Genomic DNA, 25,077 nt, shown 5'->3' on the forward strand with positions numbered 1-25,077 from the left:
CAGGCAATGATTTTTGTCAAATGTAATCCAGATCACACCCGTCATGCCTCTAGTGAACCTTCCAATGGCTTCCAATCATACACTCCCTCTCTGCCCTCCTCTCCAAAGACTCACCTCTCACTCCAGTCCCACTGCCCTTGGTACTAAAAACACATTCTTATTTCAGGGACTTTATATTTACTGCTCTACCAGGAATGTTACTCTCCAAGGTATCTGAATAGCCCACTCCCTAACTTCACACAAGTCTCTATTCACACATCACCTTATCAGATGGCCCTTTTCTGACCATTCTATTTAAATCAGCATCCACTTTACTCTCCATCCTCTTACTGTGCTTTATTTTTCTTCATTACACTTATGACTATCTGATTTATTATATGAGTCACTGTAATGTAGGTTCCATAAGACTAGAACTTCTATTTCATTAACTGCTATATCCCCAGCTCCCAGGACAGGGCCTGACACATGGTAGATACTAAATATATACCTAAAGAGCCAATGAAAATGTTAGTTTTATCTTTCCTTATAGATGATCACTTCTTTGTGGCTGGAAACCATGACTCCTCTTTGTATGTCACTCACAGTGCGAACTTCATAAGTAGGTGATGCTTATTTGTGAACTGGAATGTAGCTCTCTCAACAACACTTGCTTCCTGAGGTTTTTCTCCCTGAGCAGCCAACTTAATTCAGGTTCTGTCAAGAAACGTTAATCTCTGGGAGAGGAGGAATCTAAATTTCAATCTCGAGAGTAGCAATACGACTTTTAGGAAATAGCAGTAATAGGTAAATAGGGGACAGGAGGAAAGATAACCAAGTTTTAAGTAATATAGGGAAACAAAGATGTGCTGACAGAGGTCACCAGGAAGGGCAAGGATAAAGGTAAATACAATGGAAGCAGAAGAGTGGAATAGGTATTGGAAATTCCTCTTCTTCTCCATGTCTTTAGAACTGTCTCTTACAGTTTCTATTTTGCAGGAAATATGGAATCTCATGACAGATAGAGGTACCTTACCATTAAAATATATTGCTGCAAAGTTTTCTCCAGTGTTCTAGATATGACAGGCTTACCTTGCATAAAGATTCTTGTGTAGGTATGGAACAGATTCTTGACCTCACACACAAGACACACAGCCAAGAGGCAGTGCCACATGGTAAACACCAAAAGATGTAAATAAATGCTAATATCCTCAGTATTCATCTTCCCAGGTAGTTCCCCTTCAATTAGAAGGGTGAGGGCTCAGCACCTGGCTCAATGCCCAGCACAGAGCAGGGACTCAATAAGCACTGGGTGAATCATTGATAAATATCGTAACTACATCCAGGATGGTACATCACTCAGACCTTCAACAAAAACACTTTGTTATGACGGCATCTACCCAGACAAGCCCTTTTCCCTGATCTTTCTGCCTGTCACCCAACAGTCTCTGCCCCTTTGCCCTCTGTACTTGTACTCAACGAGCTCAGTTCTCCAAGTCTCCCAGTTAGCTTCCACGCTAACATTAATCATTCTCAAAGGAAAGGTTATTGCAAAAGATCCCAAGATCCTATTTTAAGAAGGGAAAAGTTAAATGGCACTTTCATTCATTGGGCACATTCACTAAGCACATTTATTAACTACAAACTATGTACCAGGCACTGTGCTGGGGATACAATAAGAAGCAAAAAAGTTATTTCACCCCCTTCTAGAGCTTACAGCCACTGGAGGAAACAGACACATAATCACACAAAATAAATACATGCTTCCAAATTATGATGAGTCATGCTAGGTACGCAGGGGGTCCTATAAGAACATATAAACAGTAATGTATAAAAGCAAACATATACAGGGGCTGGCCCCGTGGCCGAGTGGTTAAGTTCGCGTGCTCCGCTGCAGGCGGCCCAGTGTTTCGTTGGTTCGAATCCTGGGCGCGGACATGGTACTGCTCATCAAACCACGCTGAGGCGGCGTCCCACATGCCACAACTAGAAGAACCCACAACGAAGAATATACAACTGTGTACTGGGGGGCTTTGGGGAGAGAAAGGAAAAAAATAAAATCTTTAAAAAAAAAAAAATTTAAAAAAAAAAAAGCAAACATATACAAAAGAGATGATTTTTGAGACAATAAACTCTGATATGGTGAAACAGAGAAGGCTGGGCTGAAAGAAAAGTAGGAGATAGCTAGGGAAGGTGGAGTGATAACAACAGCAGCTAACACTGACTGAATGCATACTATGTTCCAAGCACTGTGCTAAAGCATTCCATGTATTCACTCATTGAATCCTCACAATAACTTCATGAAGTAGACAGTGCTATCATCTCCATTTTACATTTGGAGCACCTGAGACACAGAGATGAAGACACTTGCCCAAGGCCAGAGCCTAGTCTGAAATCTGAACCATCTGGCTCTAAGGATCTGAACCACTGGGCAATATGCGGCTTAAGCCAGGGAACTGCAATAGGAAGTCCTGGGGCAAAAAGAAGTGTGTGACATCCAGGTACTGATTTGGCAGGTGTGACTCAAGTGCAGTGAGCCCCAAAGGGTAGAAAAGCACTAAAATCTCAGGGTCAAAGAGCTGGTGAACACCTGAGCAATGAGAAGCCTAGAGTGACTTGATTACATTTATAGGCTACAGTGTGGAGACCAATTACAGAGAAGACATTTGTTGGAGCAGGGAAAGAAAAAGACCCATTCCTATACCAAAAGCGCTGGATCTCCTAACCCAAAAGTGAATTCTGTCTTACAATTTGACCCATCATTCAATGATCAAAATGTGAGTTGAACTAGAAAATATTTCTAGAAGACATTTTCAAGGATTTTAGTAATGAAGGAAATAGAATACTATAGAGGCTTTAATCTAACCCCACCCTAAGTATCCAATATTATCCTAGGGTCCATCTATAACTTGGGCACATAACAAACTTGGTAAGCCTCAATTTTCTTATCTGTAAAATGGGTACAATAATAATAGTGCCCAACTTCATAGGATTGTTGTGAGGATGAATGACTAATCCATGTCAAGAATTTACCTCAGGGCCTAGCCCAAAAGAAATGTTCAAAATATTCTTTCATTTCACAAATATTTGAGTGCCTCCCATGCCTCAGGCCAGAAGGTATCTAGTGAAAATCAGTCCCTGCCTTCAAGGAGCTTACATTCTACTCAGGAAGTCAAATAATTAACTAACAGAGATAATATAAGCTGCAGAAGAAAAGTAAGGAAGAGTTAGGAGATATAAGGTGACAGTGGAGGTGGTAGGGGCGGCTATTTTAGATAAGAGTGGGCAGGCTGCCACCTCTGAGAAGGTGATATTTGAGCAGGAAGCTGAATGACATTTAAGGAACTGCAAGACCACCAGCATAGCCAGAGGGTTAAACAATGATGAGATGTGAAATCAGAGAGCCAGAGGCCAAATTCTGTGGGGCCCTGTGGCCAAGGTGAGGATTTTTAGTTGTATTCTAAAAGTGACAAGAAGCCAACAAAGGATTTGAAGCAGAGGGGTGACATAATCTGATTTGCATTTCTAAAATATGACTGACTACTGCATAGAAACAAGAGTAGAAGCAGAAAGATAGGAGGCTACCGCAGTACTGTCTTGGACTAGAGCAGAAATGGTAAAAAGTAACCAGATTCAAGACAGATTGTGAAGGTAGAGATTACAGGACTTACTAATGTATTACAGGTGGCCCGTAAGAAAAAGAAGGCAGGGGCCGGCCCCGTGGCCAAGCAGTTAAGTTCGCGCGCTCCGCTGCAGGGGTCCCAGTGTTTCGTTGGTTCGAATCCTGGGCGCGGACATGGCAGTGCTCATCAAAACACGCTGAGGCAGCGTCCCACATGCCACAACTGGAGGGACCCACAACGAAGAATATACAACTATGTACCGAGGAGCTTTGGGGAGAAAAAGGAAAAAATAAAATCTTTACAAAAAAAAAGAAAAAGAAGGCAAGAATGACTCCAATATTTTTGGTCTTAGAAACTAAAAGAATGGGCAAGCATGAAGGAAGAGCCCCTTTAGGTAGGCAAGGAAGGGAAAACAACAGTTCTGTTGAGGACATGTTAAGTTTGAGATACTTCTTAGGCTTTCAAGTAGAGTTAAGTTAGCAACTGGGTGGACCAGTCTAGAGCTCTACAGAGAGGTCCAGGCTGGAGAAATAAACTTGAGAGACAACATCATCTCAATGACATTTAAAGCCTTGACCCTGAATGAAATCACGTAGAGTGTCTGTCTTCTCTGGAGACAGAGAAGAGGCAAAGTCCTGGTGCACTTTTAACATAGGAGGTAAGGAAGAATAGAGAATGGCCTGTAAGGAAGGCAATCAGGAGAGCATGGGGTCCTGAGAGCCAAGAGACGGAAACGTTTCAAGGAGGAAGTCTAGCTACGTTAGCTACAATTATTATAATGCTTATTATCAGAACCATCTTCTGGACTCCCCAAAGGAATGAGTTTTTGTTCACACTATCTATCCCCTGACTTCCCCAATAACTCATTCTGCTCACCCTCACCTCTGGGCCTTAGCTCCCATTGCCATTCAGATCTTGTCTGGTTTCAAGGCTGTTTTTCTGAAGTTCCCCTTCATAAATCAAAAAGGCAGCTTCAGAACTGAAGATCTGATTTTATCTTTTCCCAAGGCTACAGGGAAGATGACCCCACATTTATCCTCTCCCTACACCTTTCACAGCTTTTTCCTTTTGTCTTCAAAGGTTTATTCCTCATGCTGTAGCTGACATTCATTACCTTAATAGAGCTGGAGAAGAGTAAACAACGAACAGGGCAGCATCTTTCATGTAAAGGCTTACTTGAAGACCCTTATCCAAGATAAATGCAAATGCCTTTAAAAAGACTATCACAAAATGTTCCACAGGTTTTAACTTACTGATGACCCACAAGACCATCTTCTCTTTTTCGAGTCCCTTCAAGTCAAAATTAGCCTTACAAAGTCTTATATTAAGACCCCCAATTTTAGCCCCCTTTCCTTGCCTTCTTTCCAAGTTTACTACCTCAGCATAAGGATGCAGAAACAATGTTTTAATTACTAAGCCCTGGAAAACAAGGCAGTCAAAACAAGATTTGTATTTAAAAGCCTTTTTATTCTCCAGAATAAATTTGTTTATCTAACATCTCAAAGTCTCTATGTAGCAATTATACTGTTGTTGGCAAACTACTGAAGATTTTGCCTGCAACTACAATTAACATATCATTGTGGCAACACTGTGACTTTTTATTAACTTTTCTAACACAGCTCGCTTGGGGTTTGTTAAAAATCCCAGTGACATCTTCAGCATAAACTTCCTCTCCCAAAAGCTTCTTGTACCCCAAATTTAAAAAAATGGCACACAATAAAAGTATTTTGTACACCATTTATATTCCAAAACCATAAAACCAAAACCCATAAGCAGCCCCCTCCCTTACTCAGAATAATATATTTCTGGAAATATGTTACAATGGCATAAAGCAAATTGCCATACAGCAGATTTGAGCAAAAGATTTCCAATCATAAAGTTCCTTAATCATTTAAAATAACAAACTTAGATTCCAAATTTTATAAACAGGATAAATGTATCGTATGTGTTCACTATTTACTCAATCCCAGAGTATTAAAAATAAATATACAATAGGAAAAAAAAATTACCAACTTTGTAGTGTCACAATGTTATCAACTGGGTATAAAATAAATACGCTAGCTATAACAAACCTTAAATTCTCAATTAACAACAAATCTGCTCCTCCTAGGCAAATTTTGAATGGTTTTGAAGGGAGACGATTTCGAAGGCCTAGCTGTCGTTCAATCTAAGTGGCACAAAGATGTCTGAACTAATAACAATGCCCTTTTTATTCACAATTTCCCTGCATCAAGAAGGGACATCAAAATAAATTTTAATCTAAAAGTTCAAATTAGACATAGACTTTCAGTATTACTACACACAATAGTAAAACAATAAATGTTTTGAGAGGCAATACGTATAGCACGGAGGTTGACAGTGAGGGCTCTGGAGTCAGACAGGGACTTCCTTTTCCAGTTCTCCCAGTTCCTAAACGTGTGGCCCCAGGCAAATTAGCCAGTATCAATGGCCTCATCTGTGAAATGGGGAAAATAAGAGTATCTGCCATGGGATTACTGCGAAGATTAAACGAGTTAAAATCCGTAAGTGCCTAACTGTGGCTGGCACAGTTTAAGTGTTCATCGTTGTTGTTGTTGTTAATCACTAATCATGGTGTTCCCCTCCCACTCCCCCAAAAGGCAATTTGAAAAGTAAAACCTGCTTTTGTTTTTCCCTTCATCCATTTTGCCTCCTCAGGTTTATTAACATTCACAAAAGGAGCCCTTCAGTATCAGACCAGAACACTGTCACAGGGAAATAGTAAATACAGTCAAATCATTTCCTCATTTACACAGCTTCTGCTAATTCTGGCCATACAGTCTTCTGTATGTTCTGCCAAAACAAAAAGGCTTTCCAGACATTCCCTACCTTTTGCCGCCAAACCCCTCCCTCTATTATTTAGCTGTCTCTCGTCAATGCTTTCATAACAGTCACCACACTTCTTTGATGATTTATCTCTAAGACAAGACTAAACTCTGAGAGCCTTGTGGCCTCCTAGCCCACAGTGGCTGAACAGCAAAATCCTAATTTCCTATAGATGCTCTCAAAACCTAAATTCACATTTCTTATTCCTACCACCTATATGTACAGAACATTCATCCCTAAACAATGCAACTAAGAAGAGTTCTTAGCCCACTAGAAATGTTTTTCTTAAACTAAGCACAATTGTTGATATACTATTAAAAATCTCTGACTACCTACTTTGCCGACTGTACGACCAGAAGTAGTGGTCCCTTTCACAGTCTCACTAACTGCACTGCACTGCAGACTTTGCTAGCTCCCACTACAGCGCTTCACACTTCACTGGGCAACTACCAAAAGCAATCAGCATCGTGTTATTGGCATGGACTTGAAAAAATGACTCCAAAACATCTCCTGAGAATTGCAAAGAAGGCATTTAAAAAAAAAACCTGGGTAAAGTTACCTTCCCCTTTGAAAAAAACAACAAATGCACATATAAAGGTTGCATGAAGTACAGTTTGGATTTAATTAAGGCAGCCTCAAAAGACTAGAACAATAAAATGCAAAGCAGCAAAGAAAAAGGACTGACTAGCGGCCCGCCTGGTGACGCAGTGGTTAAGTTCGCACATTCCGCTTCTCAGCGGCCTGGGGTTCACCGGTTCACATCCCGGGTGCGGACATGGCACCGCTTGGCAAAAGCCATGCTGTGGTAGGCGTCCCACGTATAAAGTAGAGGAAGATGGGCATGGATGTTAGTTCAGGGGCAGTCTTCCTCAGCAAAAAGAGGAAGATTGGCAGTAGTTAGCTCAGGGCTAATCTTCCTCAAAAAAAAAAAAAGAGGACTGACTAGGTTTCCTGCAAGATTTTATCCAATCACCTCTCTTTGCTGTTTTGGAATCTGGATATGAAAACAACTTATTTAGGTAACTGAAGAAATTTAAATTATACACTGTAATAAAAAGCAGTTCCAAATACACTGTACCAAAGGCCTCTTCCAACTTTGTGATAGGTTCAATTGTTTCTGCCTTTAAATTTATATTCCCATTGAAATAACAATTTAGGGACCAAAACTAACCACAAAAAACAATCTAACAAATAATTTTTCAAATACCATTCTATGCTGTACACCCAATCCCACTGGATCCTCACAACAACCCTGGGATAGCAGGCTCGGTAGGCATTAGCAACATCTCTAAATGAAGAACCTAAGGCTCACGTGTCTTATGATAAAATAGGATGAGCTAACTAATGTATAATTCACAAACTCGACAGAATACCATATAACCACTAAAATCATGTTGTTGAAGAATACTTAAGACACGGGAAAAACGTACCCAATACACTATTAAGTGAAAGACCCAGGAAGCTACAAATGTTTGACAAAGTGAGAGGGGAGGTCACTACACAGACTTTAGCTTTTATTCTGAGTGAAATGGGAACCATCTCTCAAGTTTTGAGGAAAACAACAGTCCAACTTCTACTCTAAAAGGATCACTCTAGCTGCTGTTGAGAAGAGACTGCTGGAGGACAAGGGTTGGAACAAGGAGACTTGTTAGGAGGTTACTGCAGGTGGTGGCAGGAGAGGGAGTGAAAAGTGGTCAGATTCTGGATATATTCTGAGGCAGAGCCCACAGGACTTTCTGATGGATAGAGTTTAAGAGAGAAGTCAAGTATGCTTATACGATTTTTGCCCTGAGCAACTCCAAGATAGAGCTGCCATTAATTGAGTTGAGGGAGGGGGCTGGCCCCCCCCCCGCCTTGTGGTTAAGTTCAGCACACTCTACTTCAGCAGCCCAGGTTCAGCTCCCAGGCATGGACCTACATCACTTGTCAGCAGCCATGCTGTGGCAGCAACCCATATACAAAATAGAGGAAGACTGGCACAGATGTTAGTTCAGGGCAAATCTTCCTCAAGCAAAGAGAGAAGGACTGGCATCAGATGTTAGCTCAGGGTGAATCTTCCCCAACAACAACAACAAAAAGAGCTGAGGGAGAATGCAGGGGAGCCAGATAGGAAGAGGATATATCAGGAATTCAGTTTTGGATATGCTGAGTTTGAAATATTTATTAGACAGGCAGGCAGGGACACCAGGTAGACAGGTACAAAACAATTCCTTCCCCACTTGTGTGGGGCTTGCTTAGTCTTCTTTACAGCAATCCTAAAAAGTAGTTTTAAGGCCCAAGTGTCTGGTAATGGGAGATTTGCTAAATAAATTATGGTTCATAAATACAAAAGAATACTATACAGCCATTAAAATCATGTTCTTAAAGAATACTTTAAAAAATGTGCTCAATAAATTAATGTATCTCAACTAGAAGAAGGTGTAGTCCAATGCCCTTCTTTATGACTGTAAACTTTATCCCAGTAGAAGAAAAACATAAGAAATACAGGGAGACATCCCAGAATGTCAACTTAATAAGTTGCGAAACAAAATTGTGTCAGATATAGAAAAAAAGACAAAGTATGTTTTGGGTCTGCGGAAAATGAAGGTAAAAGCTGCTTTTAACAACCAAGAGGCAGCAGAAGAATGGTCAGGGTATAAAAAGGTCCACAGCAAAGTCAATGGCCAGCAGACAGGCCTGTGCTAAAGGGTGGATTTAGAGATCACAGGCTTCCCCAATCCTGACACTGCTGAGGGACTCTGCCATCAGCTTCCACCAATCTCCTTATAGGGAGAGGAGGACAGTGACAGTGCAAGATCTGGACCTTCCCTTTACCGACTCATTCCAAAAGTCATTCTAAAGGACAAAATTGGTTTCAATCAACTCCAATTAAGTAAATGTAGTAGATGCTATTATGGAGTTTACGATTTAGTCTGATCTCACTAATTATGTCCTACCTCATCCTGGAAAAGACTTAAGGAGACCTTATTCTAATTCTAGGCTAGTGCTTCTTAACCCTTTCTGGGGACACAGATCTCACGAAAAATGTATCGAAAGTGATTACCCCCTTTCTAAGAAAATGCATAAAACACATTTTGCATATAATTTCAAGGGGTTCCCAACTTGATAGGCACTCAGAAGTCTATCCATAGGCCGCAAGAAAAGAAACTCAGACTAAAATGCAAGTAAGAATTAGGTAATACTAATAGGAGAAAAAAACTAAAGACTAACAAAAGACTAGAACACAAAATCACATAAAGATTCTACCCATTTAACCTAATGGGAACAACAACAACAATGCATCAAAACGCAGCAGTAGGCTGTCGTAAGGAGGTAAGAACAGACGCGACTTTTCTTTGCCTCTTCTTTATTTTCCAGAATGTTCATAGTCTAAATGCATTCATATTTATTTTCATGTGATTTTATCAATTTATGCTGGAAAAAGCATAAAGATTTAAAAGAATTCCTTTCAAGTCTTCCTTTCCAAACCTCCATTTCGTCCCTGCCCTTTCTCCATGCCAAATTTTCATTAACGGACATGAAGTCACTCTGTGTACCAGTTGTGACGTGCAGCATTTGGTTTAGAAATGCACATGTGTAAATGAAAAAGCCTTTAAAAATGTACAATGTAGGGGCCAGCCCTGTGGCCGAGTGGTTAGGTTCGCGCGCTCCGCTTCGGTGGCCCAGGGTTTCGCTGGTTCAGATCCTGGGCGCAAACATGGTACCACTCATCAAGCCATGCTGAGACAGCATCCCACATGCCACAACCAGAAGGACCCACAACTAAAAACATATACAACTATGTAGCGGGGGGCTTTGTGGAGAAAAAGGAAAAAGTAAAATCTTTAAAAAAAAATGTAAAATGTAAACAACAGGAAGAAAACAAAAACAAAAGAAGGTTCCTTCTATCCCACTAAGACTTGGGTACTGGAAAAAAACATACCCTGGACAAAGAAAGACTGATAAATACACAAAGGAGACTTAGCAAAGGGCTGGAGACAGATTCCTGTGGTTAAAGAAGCAAACAATCACAATTTCATCACCTGAAGGAGTGTTTCAGAATCAGCTTTATCCACCTCCTGTTTTTCAGAGGGGAATTTAGGCAGTTTCGAAGTCTCCAGATTTACATATGTAACCTAACCACAAATGTGAGCAGTTAGAGTATTAATTTTGCCCCACTTTCCTTTTTAAAATTAGACAACAAAAAAGGCTTCCAAAGTGGGAGAAACTTGGAAGATAATGGGACATTACTAAACAAAGCCATTTGTACGCACTCAGGTCTCCAAAATGTCAAAGCAGTAACATTTATCTGGGCCATAGAACATAGTCCCTCCAAGATCAGAAAGCGCTTAAATAAAACAGCTACTACTCAGTTTTCAGATGTGGCACATTCCCTAAAGTACTCTTCACCCTCTCAGACTTTTTCATAAGAGAACTTGTGGCAGGAACATTCCACTGCATTCCATGAGCAATCAGCTATAATCCCCGTGAGCAGCAGTCCAGGCCGGCTTGCCAGGAGAGCAGTCTTTTAATGCAGCTAACACATGTGGCTACAGCAAACTCACTTCATTTTCTGCCACCACTCTAGGTTCAGAATGCACGCTCTCTCCCAGACTTAAGCCGAATGGTTTTTTTTTTTTTAACAAGCCATTAATACTTTCTAAACATAGCAGCAAGCAGTTCACTTAAAAACACTCATTAAAAAATTACTTGAATTACATATTAGTCAAATTACTACGAAATTGCCATATAAAATAGAAAACATTACAAAAACGCCAAAAATTCTAGAGGAAAATGTCTCTCATACAATTAGATAATCAGCTTTCCAAGAACAAACACCTTTCAAAAGAACCAAAACTACCCCAAACCCTCTGAGCCATGACAAAATATTTAGCTATAAACTAACCCTAATTTTTCTAAGGCTGATTCATCTAATGAGGATTTTTGTTTCAACAGCCTAATATTAATTTAAAAGCCACAAATTTCTCTTGCTGAATATCTATGTGCAGAGAGGCAATGTGTTATAGCCACATGAGGGTGGAGAGTATCAATACCCACTTACAACACTAATAAGTTCTATTAAACTACAATTCTGAAATCTCCCCCAAAGATACTGGATGTTTAGTTTATACCTTACTTATTCCTCAAGGTCCAGCTGAAATGCCCTATCATCTATGAATCTTACATGTGCCTTTTACCAAACTCACATCTGCACTTTTTTAAAACCCTTTTTATGGCAATTAGCACTTTGATCACTTTTACTTTGTATAGACATTATTTTAGTACGTCTTGTCTCTCCCACAATAAACTTTAAAAACTTCTATGGTACATACAACTCTGTGATCCCCACAGAGTCACATTATAGCAGACTCTCAAAAAAGGAAGGGAGGGGCTGGCCCTATGGCCAAGTGGTTAAGTTTACGGGCTCCACTTCAGAGGCCCAGGGCTTCACCAGTTCGGATCCTGGGCGCGGACATGGCCCCACTCATCAAGTCATGTGGAGGCGGTGTCTCACACAGCACAACCAGAAGGACCTACAACTAGAATACACAACTATAGGGGCCGGGCCAGTGGCACAGAAGTTAAGTTCGCATGTTCCACTTCAGCAGCCTGGGGTTCACCGGTTTGGATCCCAGGTGCGGACACGGCACCACTTGGCAAGCCATGCTGTGGTAGGCACCCCACATATAAAGTAGAGGAAGATGGGCACAGATGTTAGCTTAGGGGCAGTCTTCCTCGGCAAAAACAAAAGAGGAGGATTGGCAGCAGATGTTAGCTCAGGGCTAATCTTCCTCAAAAAAAAAAAAAAAGAATATACAACTATGTACTGGGGGGCTTTGGGGAGAAGAAGAAGAAAAAAAAAGGAAAGGAAAGAAAGAAAGGGCAAGGCAGAGCAGAGCCACTCAGCCTGTTCTCTAGAAAGGTTTTGGACAAAATATGACGGAAAAACCAGTGGTAGCTCAGCACTGTGCTTAAGGTGGTCCACAGCTTGGTTTTTATAGAACTAGTACAATATACCTAGGCCTATTCTAAACAAATTACTACTTTTAATAAAAAACAGACATTCATTTTTAGTATTTCATCAAAACACATATCTGTATTTTCAATAATTCTGGAGAGATTTTTGTGGGAGATAAGCAATAATGGGTGACCAGAACTAATATCTTCACCAACTCCAAAATTTATGGCCCTATTCTGAAAAGGTGTTCAACTAGGAATCGTATTTTCTTCTTCAGTTTGCTATCCCTTTTTCTTTTACAATTATTTACAGGATATAACTCAGAGACTCACTGGCACAACTGACAAAGAAATGTAAAATACAAACAATGGTACAACAGTTTAGACTCCTACTTTCGAATCTTTCTTTTTAACAATAGATTGTTCCAAGTTCTCTTTACCAAGTTCAAAGAAGTGTATGAGCAATAGAAAGCTCAAAGTTGTACACGAGGAATCTGAAAAAACAGTCAAGCTCATATTAACAGAGAACAGAATGGTGGTTACCAGAGGCTGGGGGGTGGGGGAGGAGGGAAGATATTGATCAAAGGGTACAAACTTTCAGTTATCAGACGAGTAAGTTCTGGAGACCTGACGTGCAGCATGGTGACTATAGTTAATAATAACGTATACTTAAAATTTGCTCAGAGAGTAGATCTCAAGTGTTCTTACCACAAAACAAAAACGGTAACCATGAGAGGTGATGAATCTGTTAATTAGTGTGATTGTAGTAATTATTTCACAATGTATACATATATCAAAACATCACATTGTGCATCTTACATATAGAAATATATAATTTTATTTCCCACTGGTAGAATCCTCTACACAGAACACTGGCAAATGGCCCATAAATAGATGAGATCAGAATGGTTTCCCCAACAATTCAGCATTAACTTGTGTCTGAAAGAACGATGATTCCGTTTTATCACAAAGTTACAGGTTTCAAAATGGTAGAACTTACCACTATTTTAAGTACTAATTTGCCTACAGATCAATTTCAAGTAATTATTCATGCAAATACAAAAGAAACCAGCTTAAGTCATTTTTCACCTAAGTAATTATATAGAGAAACAAACTAGGAAACCATTAGGACTGCTAATTTTAGTAATAATTTATAAGTTTACTATCTATTATAGCTACATCTGTTGTTCAACTCAAAGAATCATTGTAAGGAAGCAGAGTAAGTTTTAAGACCATCTTGGCACCCTCGAGTGCTATTTAAAATCAAGAAAGAAAAATCATCCTGGAGCCTCAAAAGGCATATTTCATGTCATCATTTACTAAAAATCACTGCTTACACCTTTAGTATTTATCATTAAGATTTCAACTTAACACTAGATAAATTAGTTCAGTTCTCCAGGGATTTCTCAATTGTAAAGAACAAAAAACAGTCCGTATTTAAACATATCACAGGGGGAAAATATCACAGGGGGAAAACATTCAATGGATCATTCTATCCAGATGTTCATTTATTCTGATCACTGCAGAAGGAAAAGGAAGGATGGAAGCTGAGTATAACTGATACAAAACAACATGTACTCACTGGTTGAGTTGCCCTGCATCTGAATGATGCACTTGGACTCTTTGCTGGTCTCTCGAGAATTGAAGGGCCGCACGCGAACAGCCACCTTCACTGAGGCTCCCGACATTCTGATGGTCTTGCTATATATACGTAGTCCAGAAATAAAGAATCAAAACTTCTTTTTAAGTTACGTTCAAGTTTCCTTTAAAAAGAAAAAATTCCATACAAGGTAGTCAGAATTAAAGAATGCATGGGCTAACTTGAGCTAAGAGCTATTATCTTCTATCTTAGTACTATTTCTGTTTCCATTTCTAAAAACCTCATCCCTTTTCTTCCCTATAAATCTTATATTCTCAACAGTAAATTATCAAACAGAAGTTAAAGACTGAAATTTGTTTTCCTATTCCATTATCTCTTTATCCTCCCTAAAAAGTCCCTAAACTTAATCATAAAAATATCTCTGCAAATTACCGTGTCTTTCTTGCTGTTTTTCCCAATCGATCTTCAGTAATACATGAAAAACACAAAATGTTTATTTGTTAGAGTTCTTACACAAGCAACTTCCTATCTGCAAAACGACTTACTACTGTGACATTATCTTTCTTTGAAGAAAGGCACTAAACTTTCTATACTTTAATTACAGCTTGAAACATTCAGTTACGTGATATATAATTCAACAGCAAAGGACAAAGACAAGCTCTAGCTAGCTCCTTTAACTTCTAAGCATCCAGGGATTCCTTTAATATTGATAACTCCTTTCACGTGTATCTCATATGACCCTCAAAACCATCCTGTACAACAAGCAGAGAAGGTTCCAAGAGACTCAGCTTCTATCCTCTGATGTGCCCCTAACTCATGGCAGAATCAAATCACTACATTTCACTACTGAATGAAGGCACAGGAAAAAATGTGAACATTTTTCAGAGGAAGAGATTCCTTCCCAACAGAACAAAACAAACACTACTCTGTGAAAAGAACCCACATAAGTAATTTCCACAAGAAACAACAAATCTCAATCTGTACTCTATGCATTATATAAACATCTTCAAGAAGAACGAAACAAAAGAAAAAACTAAGAAAGAAGAATACTTAGAATCCAATTACCAGGGTACCCCAGCAGAACTTAAATCTGACCAATCTTTTTCCACACAATTAAGTAGAGATTAGGAATGCTGATCTCCAGCTACATAACTACTAATGCTTTCCATAGGAAAAGGCAAAAATAAATAAATAAAACAAACCAAATAAAAACCAAAAAGCCACTCTCTACCTCATTACCCTATTTTAGTTTCTTAACAGCACTATCACTGTTTGAAATTTTCGTCTCTCACACCAACAAGAGGATGCTCAGAAATCTTGTCTGCTAGCACTTAGAACAGTACCTGAAGAAAGAGCTCAGTACATGTTTGTTGAAGGGATGAATTAATGAACTATATTTCCCAGTTGTGACAATTATCTGTTCAAGTTCTGTGCCTGGTTTATGGACTATTTTTGTTTTTGTTTCAAATGATTACAGTATTTATTCATACTAATCTTTTTATATTTGCTGCAGTGTTTTTTCCATCTGTTTTCCATTTCATTTTATATTAAACAGATTGTTCTTTTTTAAATATATCAAACATTTATTGTGAACACATTTATCAAATCTAAGCTTAGTTATTAACGCTCCCAATCAATATAGCATTACATATAGTCACTAGTTGAGTACTCTGCCAAAAGAGAGCGAATGAAGCATTCAGAAAAAGCAAGAAACAGAACATATTTCAACCTCCCAGAGTTCACTCTGATATACAGCCAACATCTCAACATTCAACATGTCCCATTATCTTCTACCCGAAACCAGCAACCTCCACCAATCTTCCCTTCTATGTGGTCCTATACCTTAAATCTTGGTGTCATCTTTGTTTTTCTCTTTGAATCCTTTTATTAGTTTTAACACTATTAATGAAATACCATTGGAAAACTTTTGAAACATAAATTTGCATTTTTCTATCCCTTCCTTCTTCTTATTCCCATTGCCATTACCCTATCCTTGTCCTTACTACCTCATGCCTAGCATACTTGGAATAGTGGAACTGATCTTTGAGCTTTTAGTTTTAATCCAATAGGCCTTAAATATGGTTGCACAAAAGAGAATCACACAGGGGTCTTTTGAAAAGCAAATGAGCCTAGACTCCCCAAGCCTGGTATTTAATGGTTTTGAGACAGACCCCAGGTATGGGTTTCTTTTCTCCATTTTCAAAAGATTATGCTGCAAATCTCCAGCTGAGAACCCTGCTTTATGCAACTGCTTAACCCTGCTACAATGTTAACTTTTCTAAAGCTTTACTTTCAACTTCACTTCCAGACTCAAGAATCTTCTCTTACTCTCCAGTGTTCACAAGATCAAGACCAAAGTCAAGTTCTGTGTTCTAGTCAAGCTCCTTCACTAGCCCACACACATGTTCTTTCACATCTCCTAACAATTTTGCCCCTACAATGGGTATACGAATTTTTATTTTCTCTTCTATTTGATGGCCCAGTTCCAGTCTTACCTCTTTCAAAATGACTACTCAAACATCCCAAGAATCACTGGTATTTCCTACAGCACTTATAAGCCCCCAACTCATTATGAGAATATCGCTATCATTTTACATGACTGCATTCTCTCTTGTATTATTCTTTAACAGCTTCCCAAAGTGAAAATCTTTTCCTCTCAAAAATCTCTTTGAAGTTGAGCTCCCTGAAAAAATTCCAAGTCTGGGCAAGAAATTTCAAGACGATCCTGGGACATTTTAGTGTGACTACAAGCAAGAAACCTATCAAAGATGAATGGGGTCATGGCAAAAGGACACATGTGCCAGCTTAAAGGGATTCCCACTGGCCAAAGATGAGATAATTAGAGCATAAAAATACATACAGACAGACTGCAAATGGACTGAAAAATGTCAAATACATAAAGTCATGAGTTCATAATGATACTTTTAAAAACCTCATTATTCTGAAAACTGGCAAATAAAACAAAAGAATTGACCATACATCCAGTTTCTATATCCTGTGTAAACTATATTCCAGGATAGCCAAATAGTCAAGTAGGACAAGGTCTTCTTTACAGAAAAATTCCAGCTAACAAATGTAGAAGAAACGACAGAATTAGCACGTCACCATTTTCCAATCCAACTGATATAAAGGTTCTCTGCAACAATCATCACTGGCTACTAAAAAAGCCTTAGACAACAGGTTGGTTGATGTGAGAACATTATATTGTATGGATTAGGCTGACAACATCTGGCCCAAATATGACCAATCTTAACTTACTAAAAATGGGACATGTAGGTGGTCTGTGCCTCCTGATGCGCTCCAACGGGCAACACACAGTACCACCTAGTAAGTATTCTTATCCTACCACCTTAAAAAAACGGAATAGAATCAAACCTCAAAGCTAACCGTCAGTTTACAGGACATAGAGGGAGCAAAGAAACAATTTAAATGACACCTAAAAGATGCAATCAGCCAAACCCAGAATATGAAAAAATCTACACGTCAAGTGACCCAGTTTCTTCAAATAAATAGCATAAATTGGGAAGGGGGTAATAAAAGAGACTTGTGTTAGTTACCAACTAAAAGCAATGATTTTTTAATCAAGAAAATCTGTAAAAAGACATTTTTTAGATAATCAGGTAAGTCTGAACATGGACTGGGCATCAGATGATATTAAGGAATTTGTTAGGGGAAGATACAACAAACAAGCTTGCCAAAATTTAGACAATTATTAAGTATTATAGCTATTTAAATTTAAAAAAACAAAACTCTCTTCTTTTGTCTTCTATTCAGGCCCCATAAAAATGCTGCTGACTGACCTAAAAACAGACAAGAAAGGCTGAAACCTTCTTGCTGGGTTTTAGATATTTAAGTAGTATGCATTTGTAACTAGGAACCAAAACATTATCATGTCCAGTATCTAATGTCCCCCCCACACACACTTTTCAATAGACTGACTCCTCTACCTAGTTATCCTGTGAGCATTTCATTCAACCTAACACAACCAAAGCCAAATCTCTCCCCACCTCTCCCAAACAACACCAGCTCTTCTGCCTCTTTTCTATTTCTTTTAATGTTCTCACCATTCCCCTGTTCCCACAAAAGCCAAAAAGCTTGCTTCCTCTATCCATCTAATCAACTGCCAAATCACACGGCTGCTTCTACCTATAAAATCTCTCTTCCCATTTCTATCACCAACATCCCTTTTAGGCCTTCAATACTTCTCACTCAATGCTGTTAACCTTCTTAATCACTTTCTCCTCCTTCCTCCTCCTCCAACCATACTACACAATACTGCCAGATTCATCTTCCTGAAGCACGGGTCCATTCACATCACTGTCAACTTAAAAATCCTCAAAGTTTCTCTGCTGTCTACCAAATAATGTCTGAACTCCCCACACTGGCCTTCAATGTGTTCTGCAACATAAACCACCTATTTTTACAAGCCCACAAAACATGCCTTCCATCTACATTCCTTAACCACCCACCACAGGGCTTCCCGAAAGCATTTCTGGCCCTGTGTCTTTTCTCCAATGTTCCCTCTACCCACTGTGCCCTTCCTCCTCTCCTGTTCTCAAAATTCAACTTATTCTTCCAGAACTTTTCATAGGCTACCCATCTCTAAAGACTTCAGTCAAGTGCTCTACCCCTGAGCTACACCCCGAAGCCTTTTATATACATAAAGAACTCATACATTTCAACAACAACAAAACAAACAACCCAATTAAAAAATGGGCAGAAGATCTGAACAGACATTTTTCCAAAGAAAATATACAGATGGCCAACAGGCACATGAAAAAATGTTCTGCATCACTAATTATTAGGAAACGCAAATAAAAACTACAATGAGGGGTCAGTTCCATGCCGTAGTGGTTTAAGTTCAGTGGGCTCTGCTTTGGTGGCCCAGGTTCGCAGGTTCAGATCCCAGGGACGGATCTACACCACTTGTCAGCCATGCTGTGGTGGCGACCCACATATAAAATGAAGGAAGACTGGCACAAATGTCACTCAAGCAAAAAGAGAAGGAAATTGGCAACTGATGTTAGGTCAGGGCAAAAAAAAATTTTCCTCTGCAAAAAAAAACCTGCAATGAGATATCACCTCACCCTAGACAGAATGGCTATAATTAACAAAACAAGAAACAAGTGTTGGAAAGGACGTGGAGAAAAAGGAACTCTCATACACTGCTGGTAGGAGTGCAAACTGGTGCAAACACTATAGAAAACAGTAAGGAGATTCCTCAAAAAATTAAGAATAGAACTAACATGCAATCCAGTTACTCCACTGCTGGGTATTTATCCAAAGAACATGAAAATAAAAATGCATAAAGATATATGCACCCCTATGTTCACTGTGTCACTATTCACAATAGCCAAGACTTTGAAGCAGCCTTCGTGCTCATCAAGGGACAAATGGATAAAGAAGCTATGATATATACACACGATGAAATACTACTCAGCAATAAAAAATGATGAAATCTTGCCATTTGCCAGAACATGGATGGACCTTGACGGCATTATGGTAAGTGAAGTAAGTCAGAGGGAGAAATTCAAATACTGTATTATCTGACTCATAAATAGAAGATAAAAACAAAAACAAACAGACATATAGAGACAGAGACTAGATTGGTGGGAAGAGGGGAAGAGGAGGGCGAAAGGGGTGATTGGCACATATGTATGGTAATGGATGGTAATTAGTCTTTGGGTGGTGAACATGATGTAATCTACACAGAAATCGAAATATAATGATGTACACCTGAAATTTATATAATGTTATAAACCAATGCTACCTCGATAAAAAACATTAAATTAAGTTAAATTTTAAAAAGGAGGGGCCGGCCCAATGGCATAGTGATTAAGTTCACATACACCGCTTTGGAGGCCCAGGATTTGTAGGTTCAGATCCTGGGTATGGACCTACACACGGCTCACCAAGCCATGCTGTGGAGGTGTCCCACATACAAAATAGAGGACGACTGGCACAGATGTTAGCTAAGGGACAATCTTCCTCAAGCAAAAATAAATAAATAAATAAAGGAGGAAAAAATAATAATGCCTTCATAGAGTCTCCTCATCTCCCAAACCAAATGGAAATGCTTCTCCGTTTAATACTTTTTCAATTCCCTGACCTTACCTTGGGCAGAATAAGTTATTTGCTTTTTTTTTATCTCTGCTGTAGATTTTAAGTTCCTTGAGGACAAGAACACAATCTTAGTCATGTTTCTAATTCCCTCCATCAGAGGATCTTGGATACAGTAGATGAAATATTTTGGTTGAATTCCTAGCTACTGTGTGTCAACAAACTGATGTTTGAATAGCATTAATAAAAACATAAGCTGTTCCAAAATAGAGACAGGTCATTTGATCAAAAGAAAAAAGGATAAAATTAATTTCAAATTCCTTCCTAATTAAAAAAGCTAACAGTCATTCTTTTCTGGAGGTGATATATACATTTTTAAATTACTTTCCCAAAACAACCTGAATCTAAATATATATATTTTCTGACTTAACTGTCCTGTGGTAAAATTGCAATCCTCTTCACAAATGAGTTAAAATTTTACACAGTAATAGGAAACTAAGTGGACTACAGAAAGTGTTACTCTGTTACTTTCCTACTACTATAAACAATATCTCTCTTATAACAGATGCCCATCAAAGAATCACAGGTTCAAAACTTCCTGATTGTTTAAAAATATTACCAATTATATAAATCTGAAATCAAATTTAAACTCCAGTGAGAAACAATAATTACAGAATATTTTTAAGACATTAAAGGAAAACAATACTTCTTATAATCAGCTTTTATAAAAATACATTTTCCAAGTTTTGAAAACGCAAAGGAAGAAAGGTAGGTAGGAAAGGCAACCATACATACTCTAAATCACTTACACAGCCTCAGTTTTAGACTGTTCCTCTGACCAGTTTTCCTCCCTTATGACATAGAATTAGAAGCATTAGGAAAGCGGAATGGAGCAAAAATTCCAGACTCATTCACTAACAATAAAGGGACAATAAAACATTCAGGTCTCATTCATTTGAATTTTTCTAAATTTTTGCCCAAATGCTTAACTTGGATCTTATGCAATTCTCACTTGCCCTCAGAAGTACCCTGCATTATTAGGAGCCTAAGAAGACGGCTAACCTTCAAATTGACCTTTCAGCAAAGTGAATCAACAAGAACAAAATAAGACTAGTTTTTTGGTTGGTTTGTTTTTGTATTATCTCTTTTCTACAGAAAACAGCCAGGATTATATTCCTAAAACAGAGGTCAGTTCATGTCACTCCCTCTCCTTAAAAACTTTCAACTGGCTTCCATCCCTCAGAACATAACCTAAAATTCAAGGGCCTCCACGGTCCGACCTCTGTCCCTCATCTCTGTTCTACTGCCAACCTTAAGCCTTCTTCTCCACCAAGCGTCCTCACCGAACACACGACCCCTGGAAGCTCAATCTCCCTTCTCAACCTATTTGCAAGTACATATCTTTTGAGGACAAGGTCAAATGTCACCATAAGACAGGAAGCATTAAGTCATCCATTCCTTAATGTCCCTCTTTCTGAGCCAAAAGTCATACCAAAATGTGTTGATTCCTCATTTTTCTCCTTAGTTCAGTCTGTCTTATGTTGTAATTAGTTCACTTAACTCTCACATATCGATACTTTATTCAGTACATGTCTGTCACAATTGAAAATAGAATTTAACCAAAAAATTCAGTCTTTTAAATTCAATAGTCACACAATTTGCAACACAGCAGCAAATTTACAATATCAACAAGCATTCTATTTAAAAGATCATCTTTTCCACTGAATTACATTCTAAAGAATGAATTATAACTTAAAGAATGAGCGGGTACCCAAAAGTAAATATTTGTAACTAGTGAGCCCATTTTGAGATGCTATGAAAATTCCCTTGTTATTATAAATTTTGCATCTCTCAGTCCAATACGTTCCGTGAGCACTAAACAGGTTTTAGGACCCAATATTTGTCAGTGACCATGGTTATACTGATAAAATGGCCCAAAAAAGAGTAAGAATTTTATTTTTGTGTGTGTATGAATTACCTGTCTCTTCTTGCTCTTTGATTCTATGGATAAAAATCAGCCATGAGCCAAGCAGTGAAATCTCAAAATGGATCACATGTTAGAAAATCTTCCTTCTGAATTCTAACCCAATACCAAAAATCAGACTGCTCAGGAGGAGTCTCCTGACAGATCAGATTTTCAGTCTCAAATAGGGCTAAACTATAAACTAGCTCAGACAGGCTCCCCAACTGTTTTCTTTTAACTACTATTTAAAATAACCTGATACAATTTTTAGATTTATTAGACACGTGTCCTCCTGCCACTGCAATTAAGAAGTCAAGAATCCTCCTTTTCACTGGCAACAGATTTTACTCCCACAAACCAAGAGGTACATCAAGAAACAACAGCTCCTATGGCCTAGGGCTTAAAACGAACTATTCTAATTGAAAAAGATTTTTTTCATTTTTTCTTTTCTTTAAAAGTTTGGATGGTTAATACTAAACTCTATCTAGTAAGTCAATTCATTCTAACATCTGAAGCTACATCCTATAATTTTATTTTGGCAGACCCACTGGGAACTCTGCCACTCAAATCCCAACATTCCACTGAAGTTCTTGCATTGTCAAAGTGGATGACAACACCTACTCCTGGAATCGTCCAGGCCAAAATGAACTCAGTTCAGCTATGGTGTAGAAACGTTACGTTTCAGAGGTTAACTCAAGCTTCTTTCTTTCTGCAATCTTGCCCTGACCATACCTTTGCAGCTACTTGCCTGGGCGGTAGTTCAGTATCTGGGCAAGAATGCAGGTCACCCTTTTCCATGTGTCAACAATGTGTCAACTTTGCCACATGATAAACCGGTACCCAAAGTTTAAAAGGTATGTTTTCATTTAGATGACAACACAGAGCACAAGTATTCCAGGCTCTCACCAGGGTTAAATAATGAGTTTTCTGCTGGGATACTCAGCTTTATCTTCATATAAAGTCAAACACCCGAACCACATTAGTCATATTCTTCATAGAAAAGACTTTAGTTACATTTTAAGGTTTTATTCTCAGTTTGGAAAGCAAGTCGATTACTTTTTTTAAAAACATCTTTGAAGAACAGTTCATCCTTTCGTTGAAAAGATTTAGTATGTATGTCCTTGTACCACGATGTTGGTAACACTTTTCTCTTAGAATTTCTTTAGAATTTATTACCAGAGAGAAAAAAAGTCTCTGTTGACGAACCAGTAGGCTTTCTTGTACTAGAAAGAAAATTGTATAATTTATCTTTCCCTTTTTACCTTGACTTCCAAAAGTTTCAAAACTAAATTACAATAACCACATTATATAAATTGCTGCAATTTGTATATTTATTTTTTCTCCTTTTACAAAAATTTTTGTTTCTTACCTATATATATACGTATATATATATATACACACACACACATATATATATATATACAAATTGTTTTCAGTGAGGAAGATTGGCCCTGAGCTAACATCTGTGCCAATCTTCCTCTACTTTGTAGGTGGGATGCTGCCACAGCATGGCTTGATGAGTGGTGTGCAGGTCTGCACCCAGGATCCAAATCTGCAAACTCTGGGCCACCAAGCAGAGCACGTGAACTTCACCACTACGCCACCAGGCCGGCCCCTCTTATCTATATTTTAACAGTCTCAGTGTATATATGGTATTTGTAGTAAACTGTTCAAATCCTTTTTAGAAGCGGTTTTTGTTGTTAGTGCCATCAAGTCAATTCCAACTCCTAGCAACCCTGTGTACAGCAGAGTGGAACCCTGCCCAGCCTTTTTGTGCCATCCTTTCACATTTTGGCGCTCCATCAGACAACACTTTGCTGCTATTCATAGAGTTTTCATGACCAATTTTTTGGAAGTGGGTGGCCAGATCCTTCTTCTGAGTCTTAGTCTAGAAGCTCTGCAGAAACCTGTCCACCATGGATGACCCTGCTGGTATTTGAAACACCAGTGGCATAGCTTTCAGCATCACGGCAACACACAGTTATCACAGTATGACAACTGACAGATGAGTGGTATAGTTCCCTGATCAAGAAACAAACACAGGCCACAGCAGTGAGAGCGCTGAATCCTAACCACTAGAACACCAGGGGTGGCTTCAGAAGCAGTAAGTGGTACAAATTATAAATAAATAAAACTTCCCTGTAATAGCCTATTCTGCTATTTATTTCAACATTGTAAATATGTAGTCAAAATTCTAGTTCGTAAAAACAAAGTAAGCTTCTAAAAGTTATACAAAAATCTGTGTTGAATGAATTTGATGGCTGTCTGAGTGGCCAGAAAAGCAGGAGGCCTAAGAGACTGAAGCCAGCCCCACCAAAACAGAAGCAGACAAATGTTCAATGAAGGCAGGAGTGAAGTGAGCAATACTTTCAATACTGCAAAGGTGTGAAACCAGCCCTGAGGCTTCAGCAATAAAGGGCTGGAAACCAAAGCAAGAGCAGTCAGTAAAGTGAGGGTCACCGAAGCCAGTCTGGCGGGGTGGGGAGTAATTAGGAAGCAAGGACGTGGAAATGCAACCAAGTATCTTCGCGGCAGAACCTAGCTGTGAGGGGCAAGAGAGACAGCTCGGAGGGAACAGGAATGGAGGGATTTTCCTCTCCCCCCATCCCTTTTTTCTAATAGAAAAGACTTGCATGTTTCTATACTTTATTCAGCAGCTGTTTATTAGGTGCCTGTGATGCGACAGGCAGTTCCAGGAGTCTGGGATAAATCAGGGAACAAAAAAGATAAACAACTCCGCCACGGAGGAGCTTACATTTTGGTAGGGGGAATGAGGGCATTAAAATAATAAGTAAGTTATACAGAATGTTAGGTGTTAACAACCTTTATGAGGAAGGAAAAGTACAGCAAAGTCAGGGGGCTCCAGAGTGCGGTGGGGAGGAGGGCTGGGCAGGTGCAGGAGGTCAGGGCAGGCCTGCTGAGGTGGGGAGGGTTAAGCAAAGACTTGAAGGCGGTGAAGGAGTTAGCCAGGCAGATTTCAGGGGAAGTGTTCCAAGCAGAAGAGTAAGTCAGAGCAAAGGCCCTCAGGTGGGACTGTGCCTGGTGTATTCAGGGAACTGTGGGGAAACAGTCAG

The 25,077-nt window shown here is 39.0% G+C and overlaps 1 protein-coding gene across 30 annotated transcripts in view; it reads right to left on the reverse strand.

Moving 5' to 3' along the window:
* Positions 1 to 25,077, reverse strand: part of KIF1B (kinesin family member 1B) — a 135,021-nt gene that overhangs the window by 104,460 nt on the left and 5,484 nt on the right. For 28 of the 30 annotated variants that reach the window (XM_070511128.1, XM_070511127.1, XM_070511126.1 and 25 more), the window contains exon 2: positions 13,963 to 14,143. In XM_070511128.1, coding sequence (XP_070367229.1) covers positions 13,963 to 14,068 — 106 coding nt within the window. In that variant the 5' untranslated portion in view covers positions 14,069 to 14,143. Of the gene's footprint in view, positions 1 to 13,962; positions 14,144 to 14,412; positions 14,439 to 25,077 lie in introns of those variants that run through there. The other 2 variants (XM_070511129.1, XM_070511113.1) reach the window with 1 other exon arrangement.

This window comes from Equus asinus, chromosome 5, assembly GCF_041296235.1.
Source record: "Equus asinus isolate D_3611 breed Donkey chromosome 5, EquAss-T2T_v2, whole genome shotgun sequence".
In the NCBI taxonomy this organism is placed as follows: domain Eukaryota; kingdom Metazoa; phylum Chordata; class Mammalia; order Perissodactyla; family Equidae; genus Equus; species Equus asinus.